This window comes from Stegodyphus dumicola, chromosome 1 (assembly GCF_044657685.1).
Source record: "Stegodyphus dumicola isolate Sdum_Otavi_A_Nest chromosome 1, ASM4465768v1".
NCBI classification, from domain to species: Eukaryota; Metazoa; Arthropoda; class Arachnida; order Araneae; family Eresidae; genus Stegodyphus; species Stegodyphus dumicola.
Genome location: NC_140768.1, coordinates 97,615,869 through 97,640,708, shown reverse-complemented (window position 1 = coordinate 97,640,708; position 24,840 = coordinate 97,615,869). Strand labels below are relative to the sequence as shown.

The 24,840-nt window shown below is 32.6% G+C and overlaps 2 protein-coding genes across 3 annotated transcripts in view; one reads left to right on the top strand and one right to left on the bottom strand.

Moving 5' to 3' along the window:
* The first annotated feature begins 1,380 nt into the window (after window positions 1-1,380).
* The window catches only part of Polr3C (RNA polymerase III subunit C), a 175,306-nt gene continuing 151,846 nt past the window's right edge, over window positions 1,381-24,840 (top strand). Inside the window, exon 1 of one of the 2 annotated variants that reach the window (XM_085817901.1) lies at window positions 1,381-1,879. Coding sequence is in view for 1 of the 2 variants with exons in the window: in XM_085817915.1 (XP_085674041.1) it covers window positions 1,862-1,879 (18 nt within the window). In the remaining variant the exon portion in view is untranslated. The remainder of the gene's footprint in view (window positions 1,880-24,840) is intronic. The other variant, XM_085817915.1, reaches the window with a different exon arrangement.
* Window positions 7,236-15,593, bottom strand: LOC118188988 (uncharacterized). Its single transcript, XM_085812116.1, has 2 exons — window positions 15,224-15,593; window positions 7,236-9,130 (listed from the first exon to the last, which is right to left on the bottom strand). The coding sequence occupies exons 1-2, from the start codon at window positions 15,591-15,593 to the stop codon at window positions 7,383-7,385; spliced, it is 2,118 nt and encodes a 705-aa protein (XP_085668242.1). The 3' UTR covers window positions 7,236-7,382.

Genomic DNA, 24,840 nt, shown 5'->3' with positions numbered 1-24,840 from the left:
TTGATTCTTTTTCTAAAATGCATCATAAAAAGTAAACAATAAGATATAGCATTTTTATTATTATCTGCTTACATTTAGCAATAAATATGACAGCTTTAAAGGCTGATAAACCATGGCAAAAAAGACAGTTTGCATAAAACAATGCAATGTAAATGCAGAAGTCAGACAGCTTTTTAAAAGCAGATAATTACTAAAAATAGCATTTGGTATTAACAACAGCTGTTCAAAAGTACAAATAGCAACTGCACGGTGATACATGCACCACAACTATGACGGATTTCTTTTAAGAGACATATATTGATTCTCTTGAAAAATGTATCAGCACAATTGGTGTTAATTCAAGAGTACTTGATGTGGGCATCTTTTAAAGTCTATGCCAGTCTATGCCTTGGTTCTTCAGTGTTGTGATTTATATATTGCAGTTGACCATTTTTAATTTTAACAATTCTTGTAAATAACCATCAATAAGAAAATCTTTCATCCTCCATACTATTGTGTTCCTGTGATGACATTTGACAATGTATACTGAAAATTATTAAGTTTGCCATGTTCTGTCATCCCTTAAACTTGTGATATAAATTCTGTTACGCCCTGTATATATATATAGAAAGAGCTTTGCAAAAAAAGTAATAAGTGCATGTTTTTCAATTGCATTTCAGAGTATGGAAATTAAAAATCCTGCAGCCCTTTCATAAATAAATACAGCAGAATTACAGGTTCGAAAATGTAATTTATTTCCCAAGTATTTTTGGTAAGTACTAAATGTAAATATATACAAAAGAAGGCATTTACACATTTTTAGAACAATTTGGGGGCCATTTAATTATGTTTAAAATGTAAAGAGTATTTTTTTATATGTTCAATATGATAGCTTTTTTTCCGGCAAGCCTGCCCAGAAAATGCCCATGATTTCTCCGAAAGAAGGGCTTTTCATAATATTTCCATGGGTATTGATTTTTATTCCTCGTCCATAACTTTCCAGATTCCATCTGTTGTGATGGCTTTGCACTTAGGAAGCTTAGCTCTTTATGAGATTAAAGGCACAACAGTCCACCTGTGATTTTTTTTAAAATTCTGATCAAAATTATTCTAAAAATATGTAAACACCCTATTTGTATATTATTTCTTTATTATGTATCTTATTTTTCTTGTAACAGTGATTTCATTTTTATAATATCTTGACTGTTATACTTAAAAAAACATTTTTTGCCTCCCTTGGTTTTTGAATTTTTCAGGTTCGGAGGATTATGGCTCTTGGCGACACCTCCGTAAAAAAAAAAAAACGCATCACGATTCCTACCTCCTGATGTAGGTTTGCACTCTATGTACAGACATAATTACTTTCAAAATTTTTAAATATTTAACGTATCATATTGCTTAATTTGTTTTGCATGTCATGCTTCGCAATAACCAATTTCTTCATGATTATAATTCAACTTTCATTTCCTTAAAACTGAAATTAATACTTAAAAGTAACAATTGAAATATTTAGCATGCTTCTTTAAGAGTATTTTACAGTTTCTGTTTTTTTAAAGCAAGTGCAAACCTACTTCTAAGGTGATGTGGAAATGGAATCTATTTATCCCCACCTTTTTAATTATGGAATATTTTAAACAGATGCTGAAGCCAGTCAGTTTTTAAGAATGTTAAGTGTGACTCTGAGTGTGTGACCTGATATGAGGAGGATAGTGCAAGCTACTAGATTTGTGTTGCATGCAGTGTGAACATTTCATAAGTGTACAACAAAGTGATTTGGATTAATTATTTCAAAACACGAACCTCAGATGTTAATATTTCAAGAAACTGTTTAGAAGAACTGCAAATATCAACAAGAATATAATAAAAGGATATACAACACGTTATGCACAACTGCAATGGGGTAAGTTAAAATTCTTGTACCTATTTTTGCATTCATTCATTCATATATTTTATTATAAATTTGTTGGTAATATAATATGAATGGATAATTTTATGTAAGATATTTATTCTATATAAAATGCTAACATAAGTTTATTTTAATATAGAGAGTAAAAGTAAATCTATAATGAACGGTTTAGTTCATCAAAATAAAATGTCATCCGAGTTATATGAGTATCTCCAAATAATATACTCATGTATATTTTATCTTTTAAAATTTTTAACGTTACTTACGTGATAAATATTCCATTTGCATAATCTTTACTGCATTTATATGAAGAACACGTTTTCAAACATATTTAACTATTATTATAGATAAGTGTAGAAATTAATGGTCAGAATTAAAAAAGAAAAGTATTAAGTTGGTAAGGTAATAATGTTGGAGTTATATATATCTTCATCTAAAATACTAAGGTGAAAACATGTATGTAGATTAACCTTAACATATCAACAACTAAATTAATTTTATGTACATTGTTTACCTTTTTAACGCAAACGCGTTATTGTATTTAGCCTCAGGCGATTTTCGCCTAGCACCGGTTTCTCCCCTATGTCCGGCTCAGGAGGGAAATTTTGGAAAGCGTCATTTGACGTCATTTCCCTCTTGGCGTCAAAAAAATCCTTCCGAGGATTTGGCGATTTTCGCCGATTCAAGATGGCGGAAAAAATTGCGCCAAGTGCCGGTTATCTGAGTCTTCCCGAAAATATTTTATCATGGGATTTCACTGAAATTTCTCTAAATTTATTACCAATTTTGTTAAAAATTTTTAACGGTTAAACGTTAATTTGCGATCCCGTATCAATAATACTGGGAATTTTTTCCTGTCCAATTTGGACGTTCACTTTAAAGTAATATCATTTTTTAACTTCTCTTTTAGGAACCATGTTATAATTAATAGCAGGTAATTGTGCATATCGAATTGGCCGATACGCATACCGTAGAGGTTGGTATTGCACTTGTTGATAATTAAAAGGTCTCACACTACGAAAACTTTGATAAGGAGTGGCTTGCACTGGTCACAGGCGTCTCAAGACCAGAAGAGGAAAATGCGTAACCTAATGCTGATTGGTTATTACAGGTCACATGGTTTTCTTTCTTTTGGACGTCAGCATTAACACTAGAACTTAGCTGTGTAAGTTTACCACTTTTGGCGAAAATTTAATATTTAGAATCGCCAAAATAAAAACGCCATATCATAATTGCTAGTTGCATCGTTTGTGATGAATTACCAAAATAATTCATTAGTAAGATGGGGAATATTAAAAGGAGCAACTGTTTGCTTAAAAATTTAAGGTTCAGAAGTGGTGTCAGTTTTTTCAAAGTGAGCCAGAGTCAGGCCCAAATGTTAATACTACATTTTGTTTAACACTGTTTATATTATATTGTAGTTCATTAGTTTGCGATGTGCTGTTTACCACTTTATGAGATGAATATATTTCAAAGACTAAAATCATATTTTGATGTTCAAAGTAAAGATATGATCACATTAAAATGGAATATATAACGCATTTTATAACATATGGAATTATTTGCATGCATTTCTCCGGTCATAACTAAAGAATTATAAAACAAAATTAAGAATTCAAGTGTGAACAGGCATACCAAACAGTATATTTGAAGTACTATAGTACACAGGAATTATATAGAAATTGATTTGAAATAACTGGGTTTGTATTATAATAAGTAAGTTGCAATGACAGAAATATTATGGTAATGCCATTGTGAATTAAAGTATATTTCTGCTATGCAATACTTTTGCAACTGATGTCAAAATTAAAATTGCTATATTTTATAACTGCAGACTGGTTTAATAGTTATAAGTGTATCTACTTATAATTTCCATTAGAATATCATTTATGTTATTGATAATTTGTCAGTATGTTTTCTGATGTTAAGGAATTACATATTAACATATTGTTTATTTTGAAGATACAACTTTTGTACCTTTTTTTTTTTTTTTTTTTTTCAAATCCATTTCACTTAATAAATAATGTGAGGCATTTCAATATATATTCTTTCACAAGATATTTTGGCCCTGTTCTGTTATCGGAACCAGATTCAGAAATGTATATATCAGAGTTGGCCAAACTTCATTTCAGTAAGCACGTTTGAATTCAGGAATGTTTGAGAGCTGCATCTAAATTTTCTAAAAGCCACAAGTTCATATTTACATCATTATAGAAGTAGTGGAGGAGGTTTTAAATAGAAAGAAATCCCTGATAACTTTGTAAAAAGAGTCTAAACTAATTAATTACTTCCTTTTGGACACTGAATAGTTTTAGTTTACCATATTTCATACATATATTTTATATGCATGAGCCGCACAAATTGCCTGCAAGAGCCGTATAAGGCTCGCGAGCCACACATTGGCCACAATTGGTATATATATTTTGCATGTGCATATATATATGTATGCATACACACACAAATAGACATGCACATGTATATACATACAATCAATCCTCATAACAGAAGAGTATCAATATTTCTAGCAGCTGCTTTCTTAATTTTGCATGAAGTTATCCTCGTTATGAAATCTCATTTTCATATTTGTTCAACTACCTTTCTTCTATAATTCAAGGTAATTTCATATGTTGTATAAAAATTAAAAGCAGTTTTATAGAGTGTTCGTAAGATTATTCTTCATGTCCACCTGTGATTTTTTAATATTGCTTCTTTTTAATATTGTGAATTCATTGTATTCCTGATTACTTGTATTTACATTCCACAATAAAATATGAGCATATAAAAAGTGTGGTTTCATTTTGGCATGAATGCAACTTCAGTACTTGGTTTAAATTTCACGAAACTTTCCTGAGTCAATAGATGTTTTTCTAAAATTAATACCATAAATACTTAAATATACACTTATGCATTATTTCATTTAGCCTGTTTATATTATAGACTTTTAAAAATTTAGTACCTTATTCATATTCAGTTCTTGTTCTTCATTTTTAATCTAACTGATGTGCAGTTTGAAGTTTGCTCACATGGTATCAAGCTTGTAACAAATTGGTTAAATGTGGTACTTTATGGTGTATTTTCAGGAAAAGCTATATCTTTAAATTATAATGTTTTTTAAATGTAGAGTTATGAAAACTATGTCAGTGCTTGCATTGTTATAGTATTTTGTATTAAGAATTAGTCAACTTTTTATATAAACCAACAGATTTTTAACATCTAAGATAAGTATGAGTAGTGTGCTCTCTAAATTTTTTATCGCTTAATATTCAAATTTGGCATCTTCGCTTATTTGTTATCTGATGAAAGGTTTTTACTTGTTTCATTCTTGTTATTCTCCATAATACAAATGAAATAGTTAAAATTATCTTTCAAAAAATTAGCAAAAATATACAAATTTTATTCAGCTTTATTTTCCTAAAATAAACACTTGCATTTATGCTGGAAATAAAGCAAAGATAGCAAATTTTCGTTATTTCATATAGCCCACCAGAGGCCGAGCCGTTAAGACACTGAACACTGGTAGTTCGGTCCGAGGTTCAAATCCTGCGAACGGGCTGGCTGCATGGGCGTTTTCATGGTTTTTCCCATGTGTAACGTGTATACGAGCCAGTTTCCCTTAGAAAGTCCTCCACGAAGGCATCCCTTCCCTTAGGCAGATAGCCGTAATTAAATAAACCAAACCAAAACCATTATTGATCTTCATCAGTAACTAATAATAATATATGTAAAACAATAATAATTCATAATAAATTTTCCTGGTCAAAAGACAAAAAAAAAAAAAGAAAAAGTTAAAGTGAGACATTGAAATCAAATTATGAGCCATACTGTGCACTTTTATAACAACTTTTCCATATTAAGGAACAAGTAGTACAACAAATTATACATGGCAGTAGATAAAAAAAATAAGTTGCATTTTTTGTTAAATTTTTATAAGACATTAGAATAAAAATATACAAATTGCACCCACACAGAAAAATAATCTTAGTTGTTAAAACTATAGTGTTCTGAAATTATAAGTTTTATAGTAATTAATGTATGCTAATTTTTTCAAATAAATGTATATTTGTGTGCTGAAACAGCTTAAATTAATAATACCATATATATGTTTTTTCAAATAAATGTGTGTGCTGAAATAGCTTTAATGAATAACACCGTATTCATTAAGCTATTTAATTTGAATATAAAAAGTTTAAGGGCTATATACACACGTAATATATTAAGTCACGTAATATATTTTTCTTATTTATAATTGAACTAAAGAACAAAATAAGGAAAAGATCATTACAAACCTTGTTTTTTATGGAACTCTAAGTTTCATACATTTTATCATGTTGTTATAATTATGGCGAGTCTTTAATCTTAATCTTAAAGTGACTTAAAACTAACTTAAAAGTGAGATCTTAAATCTCCTGTGGTGAGAAACAGTTCTAGACATCCTACTTCACTGAATTTAATATTTTTTTCACATTACGTTATGAATGCATATTCTGTGTTTGCTTAAAATTGATGACGAATATGGCGTAACTTTAGCGACGGTATCTTTGTGCATACGTTTATGTGCTTTTAAATATCTCATCACATAGAAAGATGAACTGCAAGATTTGCATTACGTTTAAATATTTATATAATATGGATATGTTTAAATATCCATCTCAGTAATAAAAGCAAAGTGCAAGCTCTTTGATTTAAACAAACTGCTAACAATTGACGAGATACGCAGTTGGAGGAGAACTAGAAATAGAGCCAAAAACGTTTCAGGACTGTCATGTGATATAGTCAATGACAGTAAAGATAAGCATTTTGCGTTATCTATCTTGAGATGCCTGTTGCAGCATGGCTCTAGAAACTTCTGGATGAATTGGTCACAGGGGCTTCGAAAATAGGTTTTCGTGTCATAACGAACTTTGCATTTATCTTGCATAACACATCCTGCAGAGTATAAATACGGGTCTGAGAACAAGAGAGCTTGTGAATCAGGTGCCAGACTTTGCAGTTAGCTGAATTACCAGTTAGTATTTATCCTGAGAGAGTGATTTAGGAAACTTTAGAATTTATTTCATGAGAAGTGAATTGCTAAATATCCCTATTCTCCTTGATTTGTTTTCAGCCATTTTTGTTCTGTGTGTAATAGTATTGTGCCTATTCTCCTAATAAATTGTTCATACCATCCTGCTTATCTGGACTCATTATTTAAAGAAACATCAACAATCCTATCACCTAACTGGACAATGATTATGTATATGATAAATGTGTAATTCACATTTACAGTAGAATAGTTATTATAAAGCATGACTTTATAAATAGATTTAATGTATGCGTAGATTAATTATAGGATAAATGCATAGCTTAGATATACAGTAGAACAGTTATAACAATTTTATTAAATTTATAATAAGATACATAATTAAATTAAAATGAGACATCCAGATTAGTTACATAAAAATCAAATAATTTGTTATAAATACACAAATTTTAAAAATACTTAAATAGCATAATTTTCTTAAACATTATTTAGTGACTTTTCTTTTAAACTTTTGGCATTCAATTCACTGCAATACAAATGATCATAGCTGGGATCTGAATTAACAATTAATTGATTTAATAAAATAGGTTTGGTATTATTTTTTTCTGCTGTTGAAGGATTTCCAAACTGTACTTTTTTACACACTTTTCGTTTTTTAACTGAATAAAATCTCTTTTGGGGAACAATTTTTTTATTTGTTGGTTCTTTTGAAATTGAAGCATGTGCTTTATCTAACAAAGGAACTTCTAATAAATGTTCAATTGCATTTAAATGCTTTTTTATTTGTGTCGCAAGATTAATGTCCATATTTTCAATGCAGTTTAATTTTTCAGAAACTGAAAATGAAGATTGAATAAGTTCACTAATGCATGTTTTACTTACTGTTAAAGATTCATAATTATTCCTAGTAGGTATTCTGTTTAGAGGGCCTATATAAGGTTCTGTCTTTTTTTCAGACATGATTACAAAATGTATATGTTTACACATATTATTTAAAATAGAATAATCATGGCATGTACATTTATAAGCTTTTAAACAGCATGAACAAAGTCTACAAGTTATGAGGCATAAATCATTACAAACATGATCTCTGATAATTTTATAAGAATTTTCTCCCAGTTCTGATGAAACTTCCCATACATCATCTTTTTTTACACAGTTAGCATTTAAAAGCTCAGCAGCTTTATGACGTTGAAATGTTTTTGTTGTCTTCTTTGTTATTTTTCCTTTCTGATATTTTATGTAAGTGTCAAACTTTTGATCATTGACAAGATTAATTAACTCGATGATACATTTATCAACCCGTTTGGTTTTCTTCCCATCTAAATAAATATATTTTAATTTCCGATGAAATGTTTCAACATACATATTGGTGTTGATTTTAGCCCCTTTTCTGAAACAGTATGCCCACATTTTGGCTCTTTCAAAATAGTATGTCATAAAATATTTATGGAATTCTCGCGTGTCTTCATCTTCACATAGTTGCTCAGAAAATGTTTCTAACATTTTGTTGAACATTTCTTCATCTAATTCATACATTAAAGTTTTTAAAGTTTTGTACACTGCTTGTCTTTTATGTTTTGGCACAGAATTCAAATGACCTTTCCATGCTCTGTCCACATGCCAAGCACATAATAATTTTTGGCAAGAACCAAATGTATGCTCCCATGCATTATAGAACATGGGAGCATCATCGCTCATGAAAACCTTTGGCTTGATATCAATGATCTTTTTGATGCAGTTAAAAAAGTTTACCAAAATTTTTTCTGATACTGTTGATGATATTAAGAAAGCAACTGGTATGCCCTCTTCATACTTATCAACGACAAGCAATGTTACAAGTTCAAATCCATAAGCAGAAATTCCATGTGTAGAATCAATACAGATTCTATCATTACCAAATTCTATCAACATTTTTTTTTGAAATTCTGTCATTATTGCTAACATGAAATCATTTTCGTTTACATTTGCATATTTTTCTCCTTGACGTTTATACATCAGAACGGGGTTGAATTCCATTTGCGACATCGTATTAACCCAGGACCAAACACTTGTCTCATCATCTGTTAAAATTAATCCTTTAGAATTAATGCTCAGACCAAAATCCCTTTCAATGTTATGCAGGTCTTTTCTCATTATTAACTGTTTTGTTTCAATATCATCTCTCGAAGAGAATCTTGCATCTTGCAAAATTCGTTTCTCTTCCACCCCCTGCAATAATTTACCTGAAATAATTTAAAAAGATAATTAGGAGATAAAAATTATATATACTATATGCAAAATAAAGTTTTTCATTTATATGAACTTGAAAAGAAAATTTTATATTATTTTATACCTACTAAATATGAATTCCATGCAAACAATGGTATGATATTAGAATATCAGCTTGCAACTGAAATTTTTTTTTAATGAACATTTCATTGCCCTAATCAATTCTTTCAACAATATATAAAATAGTAAGTGTTTTGAAATTTGAACATCAACTTAAGGAGTACAGCAACTGAGACCAATATTTATCCAGCGCTTTTTGCATTTCTGCCTTATAAGACACAAGCAACGTAAGTTGCAATGTTTCAGGAAGTGAAATGTTGGTACCCTAAGTAGAAGCCGGACATTATAAAATTTGATTTTGAAGCCGCAGCCATCAATAGCTGTATGTTAGAATTTCCCAGTTCGACTATATTCGGTTGTAACTTTCATTTTAATCAATGTTTGTGACATAAGATGAATGGGGAGAAATGGGTGTAATAAAGGAATATAAAGAGAACGAAGATATAAGACATGTCTGTAGAATGATTTCTGCCTTAGCTTACTTGCCAATAGAACATGTAGATGATACTTAGAGCATTGTATAGGAAAAAGCTTTTAGCATTGACAAACTTACCACATTCATTGATTCTTTTGTCGAGTAGTGAATGGAAAATCAAAATATGCCCATTAAAATACGGAATGTACATGGACAGCATCATAAGACAAATAATTCTGTTGAAAGGTGGAATTCTAAATTAAACACAATCACTGGCAGAAACCAGCCTATTGTGCACTTATTAGTTAAAATACTAAAAGAAGAAACACAAAAAAGTGTCTTTTAATTTGAAAGCCAGAGAATTAGGCGACCCTGAAATAACAAGGAAAAAAGCATATGTAAAATTGGATGAAAGAATTAAAAACATCCTAAAAGAATTCGAAACATCAAACAATTTAGAAAAATGTCTAAAATCTTTAAGTTTTGTAACTAGGTTGGACTAAATTGTAAATTATATTTATGCCTTTATAATAAAGGATAGCTAGTATTTATTTACTAGTATCTGTTTTGTATATTTTACTTCTAATATTTATTTTTACTTACATTAATGCAGCTAATTAATTTTATGGTAACTGCACCTGTTCTAATATTTGACTCTAAAATACAGTTTTCCACAAAATCCCTGAAATTTTTATTTTTATTACATTTTATATTTACACAAAAGTTTTTATTTTTATTACATTTCGCTATGTTTAAAATGCATTCGCACTATAATATCATCACAATTTAAATACATATAAATAATTAAATATGATTGGCAAAAATGTATTTATCATTGTAATTCGATAATCGAGTGCAAAAACAGAAAACATCGGTAAAAAAGATTTGGCACTTAAAATACTGTTTTAAATTATATTTGCAATTTTTAAAAGTATTTATTTACTTATTTATCTGCACCCTTTATCTGTTCTAAGATGGGGAAAAGATGTGCAGCTCTAACCACGATGAGTTTCGAAGTGTCTGCTCTGGTCGCGAAATTGTACGTGTCCACTCTGGCAACGTCCGGTGTAGCCACACCGCCTGTTCACAAATGTGACAATAGATTACTGGCAAAAACTCTAAACTGACTATTAGCTCATTAGTGTAATATAGTTACTGAAAAATGTAAATATCATGACAGATGTATCTTATATACTAAAAACTAATGGAATAAAAAAAGTATCTTTAAATTTACAAATATGCCTATACAGTAGATTAGTAAGAAATATGATACTTAATTTAATAATAAGAAAAACAATTGTTACAAATCTCAGGTTACTTAAATATAGATAATTAATCACTTTTATATAAATATTTAATATGCTGTTCATAAATACAAGAGAAAACAATTTACCATAATTTTAAATCAGGCAAAATATTAATCTTAGTTTCATCTAGATTTTGAATCAAACTTCAGCATTTTCAAGGTCCCTCTTCTTCAAGAGAATTATCCAAATTTATATTAAAAGCAGTTGACAGAGAAACACAAACATTGAACCATTCAGATAAAACAGTAATGAAATATAACAAATTAAGATATTAGAATTATAAATGTGTTAATTCCTTCATAACACATTTAGAATTATAATATCTTGGTTTTACATGCTTCATTATTATTTTCCACAACAGAGAGTGTTACGTTCATCTTTACTTTGCTCTACCCACTCCTTCCATTTTGCAAAAGTTTTGTACTCCTGAAGAGATACCTGTGTCTGATTGTCCTCAAAGCTGATAATTTTATTTAAAATCTATGCAAATTAAGTCTGCTGTTAAGACTAATTTTAAATTTCACACTCACGTGTTTCTCTCCCAATCTGAATTTTCCATGAATGATTTTCGTTATCAACTTCATTAATATTAAAATTCATTCACTTTTGGAATTTTGAACCACCTGTATATTAATGACAGCTAGAAAGGCTCCAACTGCATAAGTAATTATAGTTTTATTTAAGAGAAATTAATACAATCAAAATACGGTCTAACACATAACTTGCCTGCTATACTTTGCTTTTCTTGTTTAGGAATAGGGAGATGACAAAGGGATTTTTCATGCTTGTAATGTTCTTTAAAATATACAGCTTCAAAACGATTGCCAAAATCTTTTAGTATGACAGTAGCTGTGCAAGAGAAACCTGTTTTGGAAGTCCCTTGTGCTTTTAGCTGTCTTTCACCTTTGCCTTTTGCTTTGTATGTCCCACTTCTATTGCAGCAAAACAGCGTCCTGGTGTAATTTTTATGTTTCTGCCCAGATGAATCTACCACAAAATGAGTCTTTGTTTTTCTTTCTTCATCCGATAGCCATGAATAAAAGTAATAAATAAATAAATGCATAAATTTTCATAATAAGGGCATCTGATTAGTAAATAAAAATATGCAGATTGCAGCCACACAGAAAAATAATCTTAATTGTTAAAACTATAGTGTTCTGAAATTATATGTTTCAAAGTAATTAATTTGTTAATTTTTTCAAATAAATGCATATTTGTGTGCTGAAACAGCTTAAATTAATAATACCATATATATGGTGTTTATTCAAATAAATGTATTGCTGAACTAGCTTTAATGAAGCTATTTAATTTTAATGTAAAAAGATTAAGGGCTATATACAGAAGTTACGCAATATATTTTGCTTATTTATAATTGAACTAGGAAAACAAAATAATAAAAAGTTCATTGCATACCTTGCTTTTTTTGAAACTCCAGTTTTATACATTTGGTCATATTGCTGTAATTATGGCAAGTCTCTAAGTGAGATCTTAAATCTCCTGTAGTAGGAAATAGTTCCCGGCATTCGTCTTCGCCGCATTTAATATTACTTCGCCTTATATTATGGATACGTATCCTATGTTTAGCTAAAGAATTTTTTGTACAAAATTGCTTCGTACAATACGTACACGAAAATGGTGCAAATTTATTATTTAAATTCGTGTATTCTTTGTGCATACGCTTCTCATGCGCTTTCAAATATCTTTTCGCATAAAAAGATGAACTGCAAGATTTACATTTAAACATATCCATTTTGATAATAAAAAAAAAGCAATATCCTTGATTTAAACAAACCGCTAACAATTGGCGAGAAACACAATTGCAGTTGGCGAAAAACCAGAAATAGCGCCTAAAACCAAAGAATCTCTTACAGATTCTTTGCCTAAAACGTTTCGGGAGTGTCACGTGGTATACAGCCAATGACAGTGAAGATACGCATTTTCCTCTTCTGGTCTTGAGACGCCTGTCACTGGTCTGGGATAATAGCACCTCGGAACAGTTTGCCTTGGAGAAACAAATTGGTAATTGCTATTTCCTAGACCATCCAACGGCATCTGAACTGGAAACAGTTTCCTAGCAAGAGTAATCCAGTCTTTCGGTGTGTCTATTTTTTGCACTGTTAACAACATTCTTTGAGACTCAGGAAGTCCTTCCGTAAGTGCTTCCACCATTGTGGAATCTGTTAGTTTAAAGCTGGCTCCTAATTTCAACTTATTGCGAAAATAAACATCAATATTATTAAATTTCTCGTATTTTAAAGACACAAAATCGCTAAAAGTAACAGATTCCGATGTTGTGAAATATGTCTCGAAAATATCCTTTATATTGTTCCAGTCTTTATCTAAACAATCACATAAATAGAGGGCTAAAGCCTCTCCTCTAATACACTTCGAGAAAACAAATTTCTTTTCCTTTTCTGGAATGTTCTTTGCGGCACATTTCTCTTCAAACAATAGAAAATATTTGTCTATTGGAAAATTTGTACTTGTGCCGTCAAAAATAGGGAATTGAAATTTCACTGTATCCACAATAGCTACGGATTCTTGCTTATCAGTTGACATTTTTGCCGTTTTTGAGCGTGTTAGCATTCCAATCACAAAATCTTGAATTTAAGAGTTCGCATACACATCAATTAGAACACTAAAAATCAATCACTTTAGAAGCACTTGATAAAACGCATAACTTTGGGGACGAAGTAAAACACCGGAAAAGAAGCAAAAGCATAAGACAATCACACACTGTCCTTGACCCACTCTGCAGTGTCTGTAAATTATAGGTTCTTAAAGAGTTGGAAGAAAGAACCTCAAATAATCTCTATGTTCTGGGATAAAACTCAACTGAAGAAATGCTTTTTCAATATCCGATGATAAACCAACAGAATACAATCTAAACCTGTCAATTATATCAGGTATGAGTTCAATTAAATTCGCCCCTCTATTTAAACAATCATTAAGGGATGGTTGATTTCTCTCTCGGGCTTAATCGTCGAACACCAGCCTTTCCTTCATTGTCTGGCTAGCATGCTTTATAACAGGTCTATGGGGCAAATAATAACTCAAATTATCAATTTCAGTTTCAGGAACCTTTTCTATTACTGTGAGGTCTTTCCGTTGCTTAAAAACTACCTTATAGTCATCTAACTGATTATCCTCATTAATTCGTTGACACATTCTTTGATGCCTTTTAAAAGTCATAGACTTATTGTTAGGTAACAGAATTTCAGATTTAAAGGGTAGTGGCAATTCATATCGGCCATCAGGAAGAACATTTAAATTCTCTTTAAATTGCTTAACGGTGTCAGAGTGAGCAAGTTTACGTTTAACATCTTCCGTTGGGTCTCTTATGCCAATGGCATTTAAATTCCAGAGTTAGGTTACGCTAAGATTAGCACAATGCAACGAAACTACATTATTGCACAAATTATTTTGTAGTAATGCTGGAACAGCAGCTGAAGTAGGTTCTTTAGATAAGCTGTTTACTTTACTAATCACAGTGTATCCGAATTTAGTCTCAACTACAGTTACACCTGAGTTCAGTTTCAGAGAGCTGCCAGTAATAATGTCCCCAATGGCATCTCCTCCTAAAAGCAATTCAATGTCATATTCTTTAGCTTGCAAATCAGACAAGGTAATATTTCTTTCTTTTAATTCTTTTAGAGTATTGGGATCAACTACTTTTGGAACACATCCATATATTTTGTTTTGAGAAAGTTCTTCAAAGTTATGGTCATAAGTGCCCTAAAAATTTCTTAAATTAACATCAAATACTAAATGGGAATGAGGACATGTCTCTCTCCCCCCAAACAAACCGTGTATAATGGTTTGTTTCGATTTAGGACGCAGTTGCAAAAACGCGATAACCCTTTCTGAAAGATAAGATTTCTGAGAACCATTGTCCAAAATCGTACGAACTGTAAGTTGTCTACCCTCAAATACTATTTTTAAAACATGTGTTTGCAAGTACACATTTTCATTTACAGTTGACTGATTAGACAACACATTACTTGAAATAACAGTACTGTCAGTTTCATTTGCCTTTACAGGTTCGCCATTTGAGCACATAATGGTATAGTGAAATTTATCACGTTTTAAACATTTTACGTTATTTTTGCATGCCCGTGAACTATGTCCAAGTCGTAAGTAGCGAAAACAGGCGCGCTTTTGCACCAAAAGATTTCGTTTATCTTCTAAAGACATTTTGAGAGCAGAAACACATTCGGCAGAATTGTGGGATTTCTCACAAAAAATACAACGTAAATTTTGCCTACCTGTATTGTTATGAACATTTACCAAGGCAGCAGCTGTAGAGCAACCCGGATCATCACAATGGGGACGCAAATGTACAGAACGTGAAGTTCCCAACCCGGTACGAGCGAGCTTAATCATTTCCTCATTTTGCACTTCGTTTCGAAGAAAGCACAAAAGTTTATTCAATGAACGCGCACTATCTTCCATCGAGCGGCTTCTTTTCCACACACGAAGAACAGTCTCGGGTAAACAGGACTCAACAAGTGGTTCCAAAAATTCTGCAAATTTTTCCTTAGTTCTACCGAGGCTTTCGAGTGCCATAAGCTTGCTTTCAAGTAAATCATAAAGTTCAGCTAAATCTACTTTAATCCTAGCAGCAGCATTTTTCATGACTATGGAAAGTAGATCCCGTACATAAAGTTGAACCAAAAGTTCATCTCTCCCGAAGCGTTCTTTAAGTTGTGCAATTACCTTTGAATAATTTTCTTTAGTTGACGGAAAAACTTGTTACCAGTCATGCCTCTTTAGAATCTGCTACCACACATTGCAACAGATATTGAAATTTGTCTTCATTCACAATTGATAGGTTGTTGTGAATTTTTCCAAACTGGGACCAAAAAGCAAAAAAGTCTTTCGGTTCTCCACTAAATTTCCTCAATTCAAGTTTCGGAAGCTTAAATTTCCTTTTTTGCTCGGTTGTTGTTCCTTCCGTAACCGAATTTCCCTTCTTTGTATTTTCTAACAGCGAACAAATTAAGCAGAACTTGTCTCGGTATTCTTTTGCTTTCAAAAAATCTTCGGAATATTCATCTTGAAGGGCATCATCACTCAACAACAAATTCGAAACTTCTTCTTGAGTTGTTTCCAAGCGTGTGAATTTGTCTTGAATCCTCCGAAACAACGTATTGACTTCGTCACTTCCTAAACTTTTGTTTTCGATCTTCTGAGCTATATCGTTGCAGCATACCGTAAACGCTGTTCTCAGCGACTTTCGTTTTGCTTTCAAGACTTTTATATCCATATTTCATCAAAAATTGTCGCGGACGCCAGATTTACTATGTTGCAACTCACAGGGCTACAACGTACAGGTTACAAATTAAATAATCACAACAGGGATTATTAATATAAAGATTTAATATGGATATCTCACACAAGCTGAAAACATTACATTACTCTATCAAGTGCATACATATAACTGAGCGAAAAGGGAATTTCCCCGCTTGGTTCGCAGTTAAAGGGGAAAAAATTAGAATAATAGAAAATAGTCCAATCAAATGCGGCGCTCCTTCTGTCGACCTTCGCCGAGCAGTTACGTAATCGTCTGTCTGCAGCAGCCGTCTCCAACAACTCTCAAATTCCTAATCCTAGCACCACTTTCGAAAGTAACACAATAGAAATTGCAATAGAACATAAAAAATTCAAAATTTCTAATATATACATTCCACCAAATAATAATCCCAGCGCACAAGAACTGATTCACCTCCTTAATTCAATTCTAATACTTCTACCATTGTCGGAGGGGACTTCAACGCCAAACACCCCTGCTGGAACCGAGGACCTGCTAACAAAAAAGGAAATGACATATTTAAAGTCATTCAATCAAATAATTATAACATTCATGCCCCAGACGAGCCCACCCATTACGGGTACAATAGCGCCACCACAATTGACTTCTTCATCTCAAATAACATTACTAACAGATGCAATATCTCTGTCATTCCAGCCCTGTCTTCCGACCACAACCCCATTGTATTTGAAATCCCTATTAATAAATACCACCCCTCACTTGACAAAAGTATAAGAGTTACAAATTGGATAAAAATACTCTGAAATTCTGAATAACTCCAATCAAGGAAACCCATGCATCAACAACAAAGAAGATTTAGAACACGAAGTCTCAAAATTTACCAACTGCATCGATTCTGCTTTAAAGGAAGCCACCAATACTTTTTATGTGAACAAGCCTTTCTTCCTCCTGCCTGGCGATATAAGAAATAGTATTAAAGAGGGAAACCGGATCCGTAAAAGATGGCAAACCACCAGGGGTACACAACTCAAACGCGAACTAAACTCTATGCAAAAAGAAATAAACACAAGAATCAAGAACTTCAAAAACCAAAAATGGACCAATTTCCTAAATAACCTAGCTATAGAGGACAATTCCCTATTTGACATTTCCCGCAAATTCAAGAAACCTTAAAACCTATCCCACCTATCCATGGACCTAGTGGTGTTAAGGAATATTCTTTGATATCGCCAAGAGATGGCGTTAGGAGTCCATCTATTGGCTTACTTGACCTTTCCCCTTCTGAACACGTGACTTGAAAAAATATTCTTCTTCTTGAAGGTAGAATTTCGATGCACTACGCAATAGAATTCGATTTAGATATTAGCTGGAACTATTCAGTTCTTGCCTCTTGAGAATTAAATATTCGATTCAGGCATTTTAGCCAACATTGTATATATGTAAATATTAAGTTTAATTAAAATTTATGGAAAACCCTCCAGGCCATGCATCTCGTCCTTTGGATTATGAGTGATTCGACTTTGATATAGAACTTTCGTTACATAATGGTGCATCGGCCCCAGAAAAGAATCTGATTAATTTGAAAATTTGTGTTTTTCGCCTTTTGGATAAGCTTTGTAAGCGAAGACTTCTCGCGGTAAGTCTCCTTTGATAATTTATTAAAATGGAACAGAAGACACTAATTAAGAATCGAGCACATATACGTGCTTCTGTAACTCAAATTATTAAAAATGTAGATGTGTATTTAAAAGAAGAAAAACAAGAAGAGTTAGAAAATTGTTTGGAATTGTTAAATAGTAAAGAAACGGAACTACATGATTTAAATGAAAAAATACAAAATTTGATTGAAGATGAATCAAAATTAGATTCAGATATTAACACTTCTATGGAATATAACGATAAAATAATAATAGCGAAGTCTAAAATCAACCGTTATTTAAGGAAATACAATACTCAAAATATCAACACGAATTTAAATAATTCATCTACAGAAGTTGAAACCAAAAGACAGATTGAAGGCAATGTGAAATTGCCCAAACTGTTAATTCACAAATTTTCCGGAGATTATAACGATTGGATGAATTTTTGGAATTCATTCAAGGTCACTATTCATGACAATGTTACACTTTCGAAGACAGAAAAATTTAATTATTTGAGAACTTATTTATGTGGAAACGCAGCATCAGCCATAGAAGGTCTCTCAATCTCAGAGGCTAATTATGACTCTGCTATAGACATTCTTAAAAATAGATTCGGCCAAAGTGACCTTATTATCAATACACACATTTCTAATCTCTTAAATTTAAATCCCGTTCAAAGTTCAAGTGAAGTGACAAAATTGCGAAAACTTTATGATACAATTAACGTTCAAGTCAGAAGCCTTTTAGCATTCGGTGTGAAACCAGAAACATATTCCAACATGTTTATTCCAATTTTGATGAAAATTGTCCCGAACAATATAACTTTAGAATTTCATCGTACAAATACTGAAAATCCTTCAACCTATGATTTAAACAAATTTCTAGACTTTCTCCGATTAGAAATAGAATCGCGAGAAAAGATTAATTCGTTATCCTTCCCACGCAAGTCAAACCCGGAAATGAAAGGAACAGATATCCACCGACGCTGAAACATAAACAAACTGTCACCACACATGAATTTATGGCAGCCGCGTCATCAAATCGAAACTGCATTTTTTGTTTTCAAAACCATGACTCAGAGTCCTGTTTATGCCTTACAGTTAATGAGAAGAGAGATATTTTAAAAAAACAAGCGCGTTGTCTTCTTTGCCTGGCCCCTAAACACAAAATCTCACAGTGCCGGCAACGCCAAACTAAAGTTTGTAAAATTTGCAAAGGTAAACATTCAGAAGCCATATGTTTTAAATCCAGTTCGATAGTTAAAAATACACCAAGTGATAAAAAGGACAGTATATTAATTTCGAAAAATGATACACAAACTAAGGAACTGAAAGAAGAAATTGTTTCGGCCGTTTCACATAATGCAAATAATACAATTCTTTTACAGACTTGCACGATAAAAGTTAAAACAGCTAAGGAAAAGGTGTTTGCCAGACTTCTCTTGGATAGTGGAAGTATGAAAAGTTTTGTGCTCGCGAAATGAAGAGGATGTCGTGTTTTACTTGCCACATAGGGAAGTTATACGCGAGGATCGAGCTACAAGTAAATTACGTATTGTTTATGATGCATCATCGCATGCCCCAGGATCCATTTCTTTAAATGACTGTCTACATGTTGGGCCAAATTTATACCCTGAAATATTCGAAATATTGTTAAGATTTCGGTATAATTTAATAGCCTTCACCGCAGATATAAAACAAGCCTTTTTACAGATTCTCATACATGAAAAAGATCGAGACGCAACCAGGTTTCTGTTTTCCGATTTCCCTAATGATGAAACCATTTCTCCTGATATATATAGGTTCACTAGAGTTTTATTCGGAATAAATAGTAGTCCATTTCTATTAGCCGCTACCATTAAACATCATCTGAAAAAATATAATAAACTTTATCCTACAACGGTTAACTTTTTGAATGAGAACGTATATGTAGATGATGTGATTGGAAGCCAACCAACGATCAATGAAGCATTAACTACGAGTCTAGAATCGGTCCAAATATTTAAGGAAGCAAGCATGCAGCTTCACAAATGGCATAGTAACTCGAGACAATTACATGAATTGTGGGTAAAAAAGGGTATCGTTCCAGATGAAAATCCTGAAGATTTTAATACAGAAAATTTCGCATTTAAAGTCTTAGGTATGGCATGGGATAATTCAAAGGACTTACTGTATTTTGATGTTCGGAACTTATTGTCTTTCACATCTAAACCAATAGAAACAAAACGATTTCTTCTACAAGTGTTGGGTCGGATATTCGATCCGATTGGAATTTTAGGACCTTTCACTGTTAGAATAAAGTGCTTAATACAGAAGATTTGGTTGTCACAAATAGATTGGGATGAACCGTTACCTGAAGATTTGTCCTCTGAATGGAGAAGGTGGTGTGAAGAGCTACCTCAAATGGCTGAATTCTCCATCTCTCGTTACCTTTTCATGCACTCGAACATTAATGTCGAAAATCTCGAATTACATTGCTTTTCAGATGCAAGTGTCAAAGCCTATGGTACAGTCGCATATTTACGTTTCACGACAGAAAATAAAGAAATCAAAACGGCCTTTGTCTCTTCTAAAAATAGGGTAGCCCCACTAAAATCCCTAACTTTACCGAGGTTAGAATTAATGGGGGCATTGTTATCAGTTAAGTTAGTCAGCAATATTCTGAAAGCACTGAAATTGAGAATTCCGTGCTATTTTTGGACAGACTCAACAATTACTTATTTTTGGATCCAGAAACAACCTGAAGCCTTCAAACCCTTTGTCAGGAATCGTGTCGAAGAAATACAAAAATTGAGTTCACCTCAAGATTGGCATTATTGCCCAGGTGTCGACAACCCTGCCGATCTCGTATCTCGGGGAACGAAGATTTCCAAGTTAATAAATGAGACCATTTGGACGCAAGGTCCCCAGTGGCTTCAACTCCCTCACGAACTTTGGCCAAGATTAGATATTAAAGAAACAATAGATGAAAACAAGCTGGAATACCGAAAGAGATCCGGTGATATACATCAACTTGAATGTACAATCGAGAAAAGTGCAGATGATATTTTCGACATATCAAAATATAGCAAATTAGAGAAGGTGTTAAGAGTCACTGCTTGGACAACACGTTTCATTAGAAAATTAAGAAAAACTAGCGACATTCAAGGAACTCTCACAGCTGAAGAGTTACAAGAAGCAGAAAATTTCTGGATAAGATCAGAGCAAAAGAAGTTTTTTGCCGAAGAATATAAATCCCTCAAAGAAGGTAATTCAGTTGGAAAAAATTCTCCTTTGTATAATTTTCTTCCTTACATTGATGAAAAGGAAATCATGAGGTTGAGAGGAAGACTGGAATTTTCTGACTTCTCACTAGATAACAAACATCCAATAATCTTACCTAAAAATTCTCGACTAACGATTCTGATTGTATGCAAAGAACATGAGAAGATAATGCATGGAAGAATTGCTGCAACTTTAGCTAAAGTCAGATCACGCTTCTGGATTCCTAAAGGACGACAGTTAGTCAAAAAAGCATTAAAAGGTTGTATAATTTGCCAAAAATATTTAGCTAAACCAGCAGACCAGATGACAGCACCCTTACCAAAGGATAGAATCCAAGAATCGCCTCCATTTGCAGTCTGTGGAATTGATTTCGCCGGACCAGTTTACGTAAAGAATTCTAAAGACATTCGAAAATCCTATATTGTTTTGTTCGTTTGTGCAGTAACCCGAGCTGTACACTTAGAACTTGTATCAGATATGTCAACAGAATCCTTTTTACTTGCATTTCGCAGATTTTTGAGCAGAAGAGGAAACTGCGTAATCATCTACTCTGACAACGCCAAGACCTTTAAGAGGGCAAAGAAAGAACTTGAGAATTTTTCAAAAGTTTTAAAAGATGACAAATTCAAGAATTTCATTGCCAAAGAAAGAATCCATTGGAAATTTATAATTGAACGAGCCCCATGGTGGGGAGGGTTTTATGAGAGACTTGTTAGATCTGTTAAAGAATGTTTAAGAAAAATCGTAGGAAAAGCATTGTTGACTTTCGAAGAAATGTCTACACTACTTGTCGAAGTGGAGTCAGTTCTTAATTCACGACCTCTAAGTTACGTTTACAACGACAAATTAGAGAAGGTGACAAATTAGACAAATTAGAGACGAGCCGCAACCGTTGACTCCAATGCACTTCTTAAACATTGGACAAACTGATTTGAAGTATCCTTTGACCTTTGCTAGAATCATCGGTAGCGAAACGACAAGAGAAACGCTGTTAAAAAGAAAGCGTTATCAAGAATTGCTGTTAAAACAGTTGTGGTGGAAATGGAAGCAACAATATTTATTAGATCTTAGAACTGCCCATTTCTTGAAGAATCCGCAACTTCAACCAGAACTAAAAGTAGGAGATGTTGTTTTAGTCGAAGGAGATAATAAAAACAAACTCTTATGGAAACTTGGTAGAATCATAAAAATTATTACTGGACGTGATGGTAAAATCCGATCATTCGAATTAAAAACTGGTAATGGGACTTTAAAACGTACTGTTCAACATCTATATCCTCTTGAACTTTAGATATTTTGAACTTTAACGATTTAGTTATGCTTCTTTCTTTTTTTGTCTATTAATGATTAAATCGTTAGTTAAGTTTGTTCAGTTAAGTGGAAATTATTTTAAAATTTAGTTCATTTATTAGTTATAACATTTATTATTTGATAACTGTATTGGAATTGAAGTGTTTGACTAATTAGTATTTTTTGATATTTTTATAGAATAGTGATTTATGTACTTGATTGTATGTGTAACTGAGTTAGATGAACTCTTGTCAGAGTTCAGGTGGGGAGTGTGTTAAGGAATATTCTTTGATATCGCCAAGAGATGGCGTTAGGAGTCCATCTATTGGCTTACTTAACCTTTCCCCTTCTGAACACGTGACTTGAAAAAATATTCTTCTTCTTGAAGGTAGAATTTCGATGCACTACGCAATAGAATTCGATTTAGATATTAGCTGGAACTATTCAGTTCTTGCCTCTTGAGCATTAAATATTCGATTCAGGCATTTTAGCCAACATTGTATATATGTAAATATTAAGTTTAATTAAAATTTATGGAAAACCCTCCAGGCCATGCATCTCGTCCTTTGGATTATGAGTGATTCGACTTTGATATAGAACTTTCGTTACAGTGGAATTTCATATACAAAAGAAGATAAAGCTAAATCTTTTGCAAACTATATTTAACAGTACGCAAACCCAAAAGTACTGTTGGTAACGTGTCCGTCCAAGATATGTTGTTGTGGGCTTTTAATGCTGTTTTTAATGTTCGATGAAGCCGCTCAACTTTGCCATTACACGACGGGTGGTAGGCAGTAGTGTGTTGTAAATTGATGCTACAGATTTTGGACAAAGCTTGTAATGTATCACTTTTAAATTGGGATCCACGATCACTAATGAGTTTACTTGGCGTTCCGAAACGCGCAATCCAGTTGCTATAAAAGGCTCTTGCGACGTTCTCAGCGGAAATATTTTCTAAAGGAATTGCTTCCATCCAATTCGAAAATCTATCTATGCAAGTAAGACAATAAATATTCCCTTTAGATGGTGCAAGTGGTACTATTGAGATCGATATGGATGACAGAAAATCTTCCTGGTGGTACTTCAAACTCATCTAATTTTGTTTGGTATGCCGACTGATTTTAGCTTTTTGGCGAGGAATGCAGGTTCTTGTCCACAACTGTACATCTTTTTTTTATGTTAGGCCAAATGAATTTTGATGTCATTAATTTCATAGTCTATTTTATTCCTGGATGTGATAAACCATGAATTCGTTGAAAGACGTGTTTTCTGAAAGCCTGAGGAATATACGGCCGAATATGTTTAGTTGATGTATCACACCACAAATATTTCCCCGAAGGCAGAGAACATTGCTTGAAATTCAAGGAAATAGTGGTTTGCAAACTCTTCAGTTCTTCATCTTGAGTTCTTTCATCAGCAATTTTATCATAATCTATCGATGAAATTTCATTAACTCTAGATAATGTATCCGCCACAATATTATTCTCACCTTTTACATATTTGATATCAGTCGAAAACTGGGAGATGTATTGAAGTTGGCGAGCCTGTCTAGGTACTGCTTTGTCAAGTTTTTGACGAAAGGCGAATATTAAGGCCTTGTGATCTGTATAAATTGTAAATACTCTTCCTTCTAGATAATGCTTAAAGTGTCTAACTGAAAGATACATGCTTAATAGTTCTCTATCATAGGTGCTATATTTTTGCTGAGTATCACTTAATTTTTTAGAAAAAAATGCTGTTGGCTTCCACGAGGAGTTTTCATATTGTTGCAACACTGAGCCAATCGCTGTATCTGAAGCATCTGTAAATAACGCCAGAGGTAGTTCAGAATTGGGAAAAGACAGCAGTTCCGTGTTCACCAGGTCATTCTTGCACGTTTCAAACTGTTTTTCAGCTTCTTCAGTACATTCGATTTTACGTTTGTCCCTCTTTTTAGCTCCCTTGAGATACGTATGTAACAATGCTTGATTCTTCGCTGCATCCTTTATATAACGACGATAAAAGTTAAGTATTCCAAGAAAAGTTCTAAGTTCATGAATTGTTTCTGTTCTTTTGTAGTTAGTAATAGCTTGAACTCTTTCTGGCAAAGGACGGGAACCCTTAGGTGTAATTAGGTAGCCCAGAAACTCGATTTGTGGAACAGCCAATACAGATTTTGAAACATTAATTCTTAACCCAAATGTATGTAATTTTTCGAAAACTAATTTAAGGTGATTTTCGTGTTCTTCATGGGTACTGGATGCAATGAGTATATCGTCTAAATAGGGAAAAACGAATTCTAATCCTCTAAAGACTTCGTGAATAAATCTTTGGAACGTTGCAGGAGCATTTTTTAAACCGAAACTCATTACATTAAATTCGTATAAACCGAAAGGAGCGATGATAGCCGTTTTACATTTGTCTTCTTCTGCAATGGG

What these genes read in the sequence shown, in the direction of transcription:
- LOC118188988 (XM_085812116.1), bottom strand. Translation starts at nt 15,593, where the DNA reads ATGAAAAATGCTGCTGCTAGGATTAAAGTAGATTTAGCTGAACTTTAT. An exon ending in AAATGTTCATAACAATACAG is followed by an intron (nt 9,131 to 15,223) that starts GTAGGCAAAATT and finishes AAATTATTTCAG; the next exon opens with GTAAATTATTGCAGGGGGTG.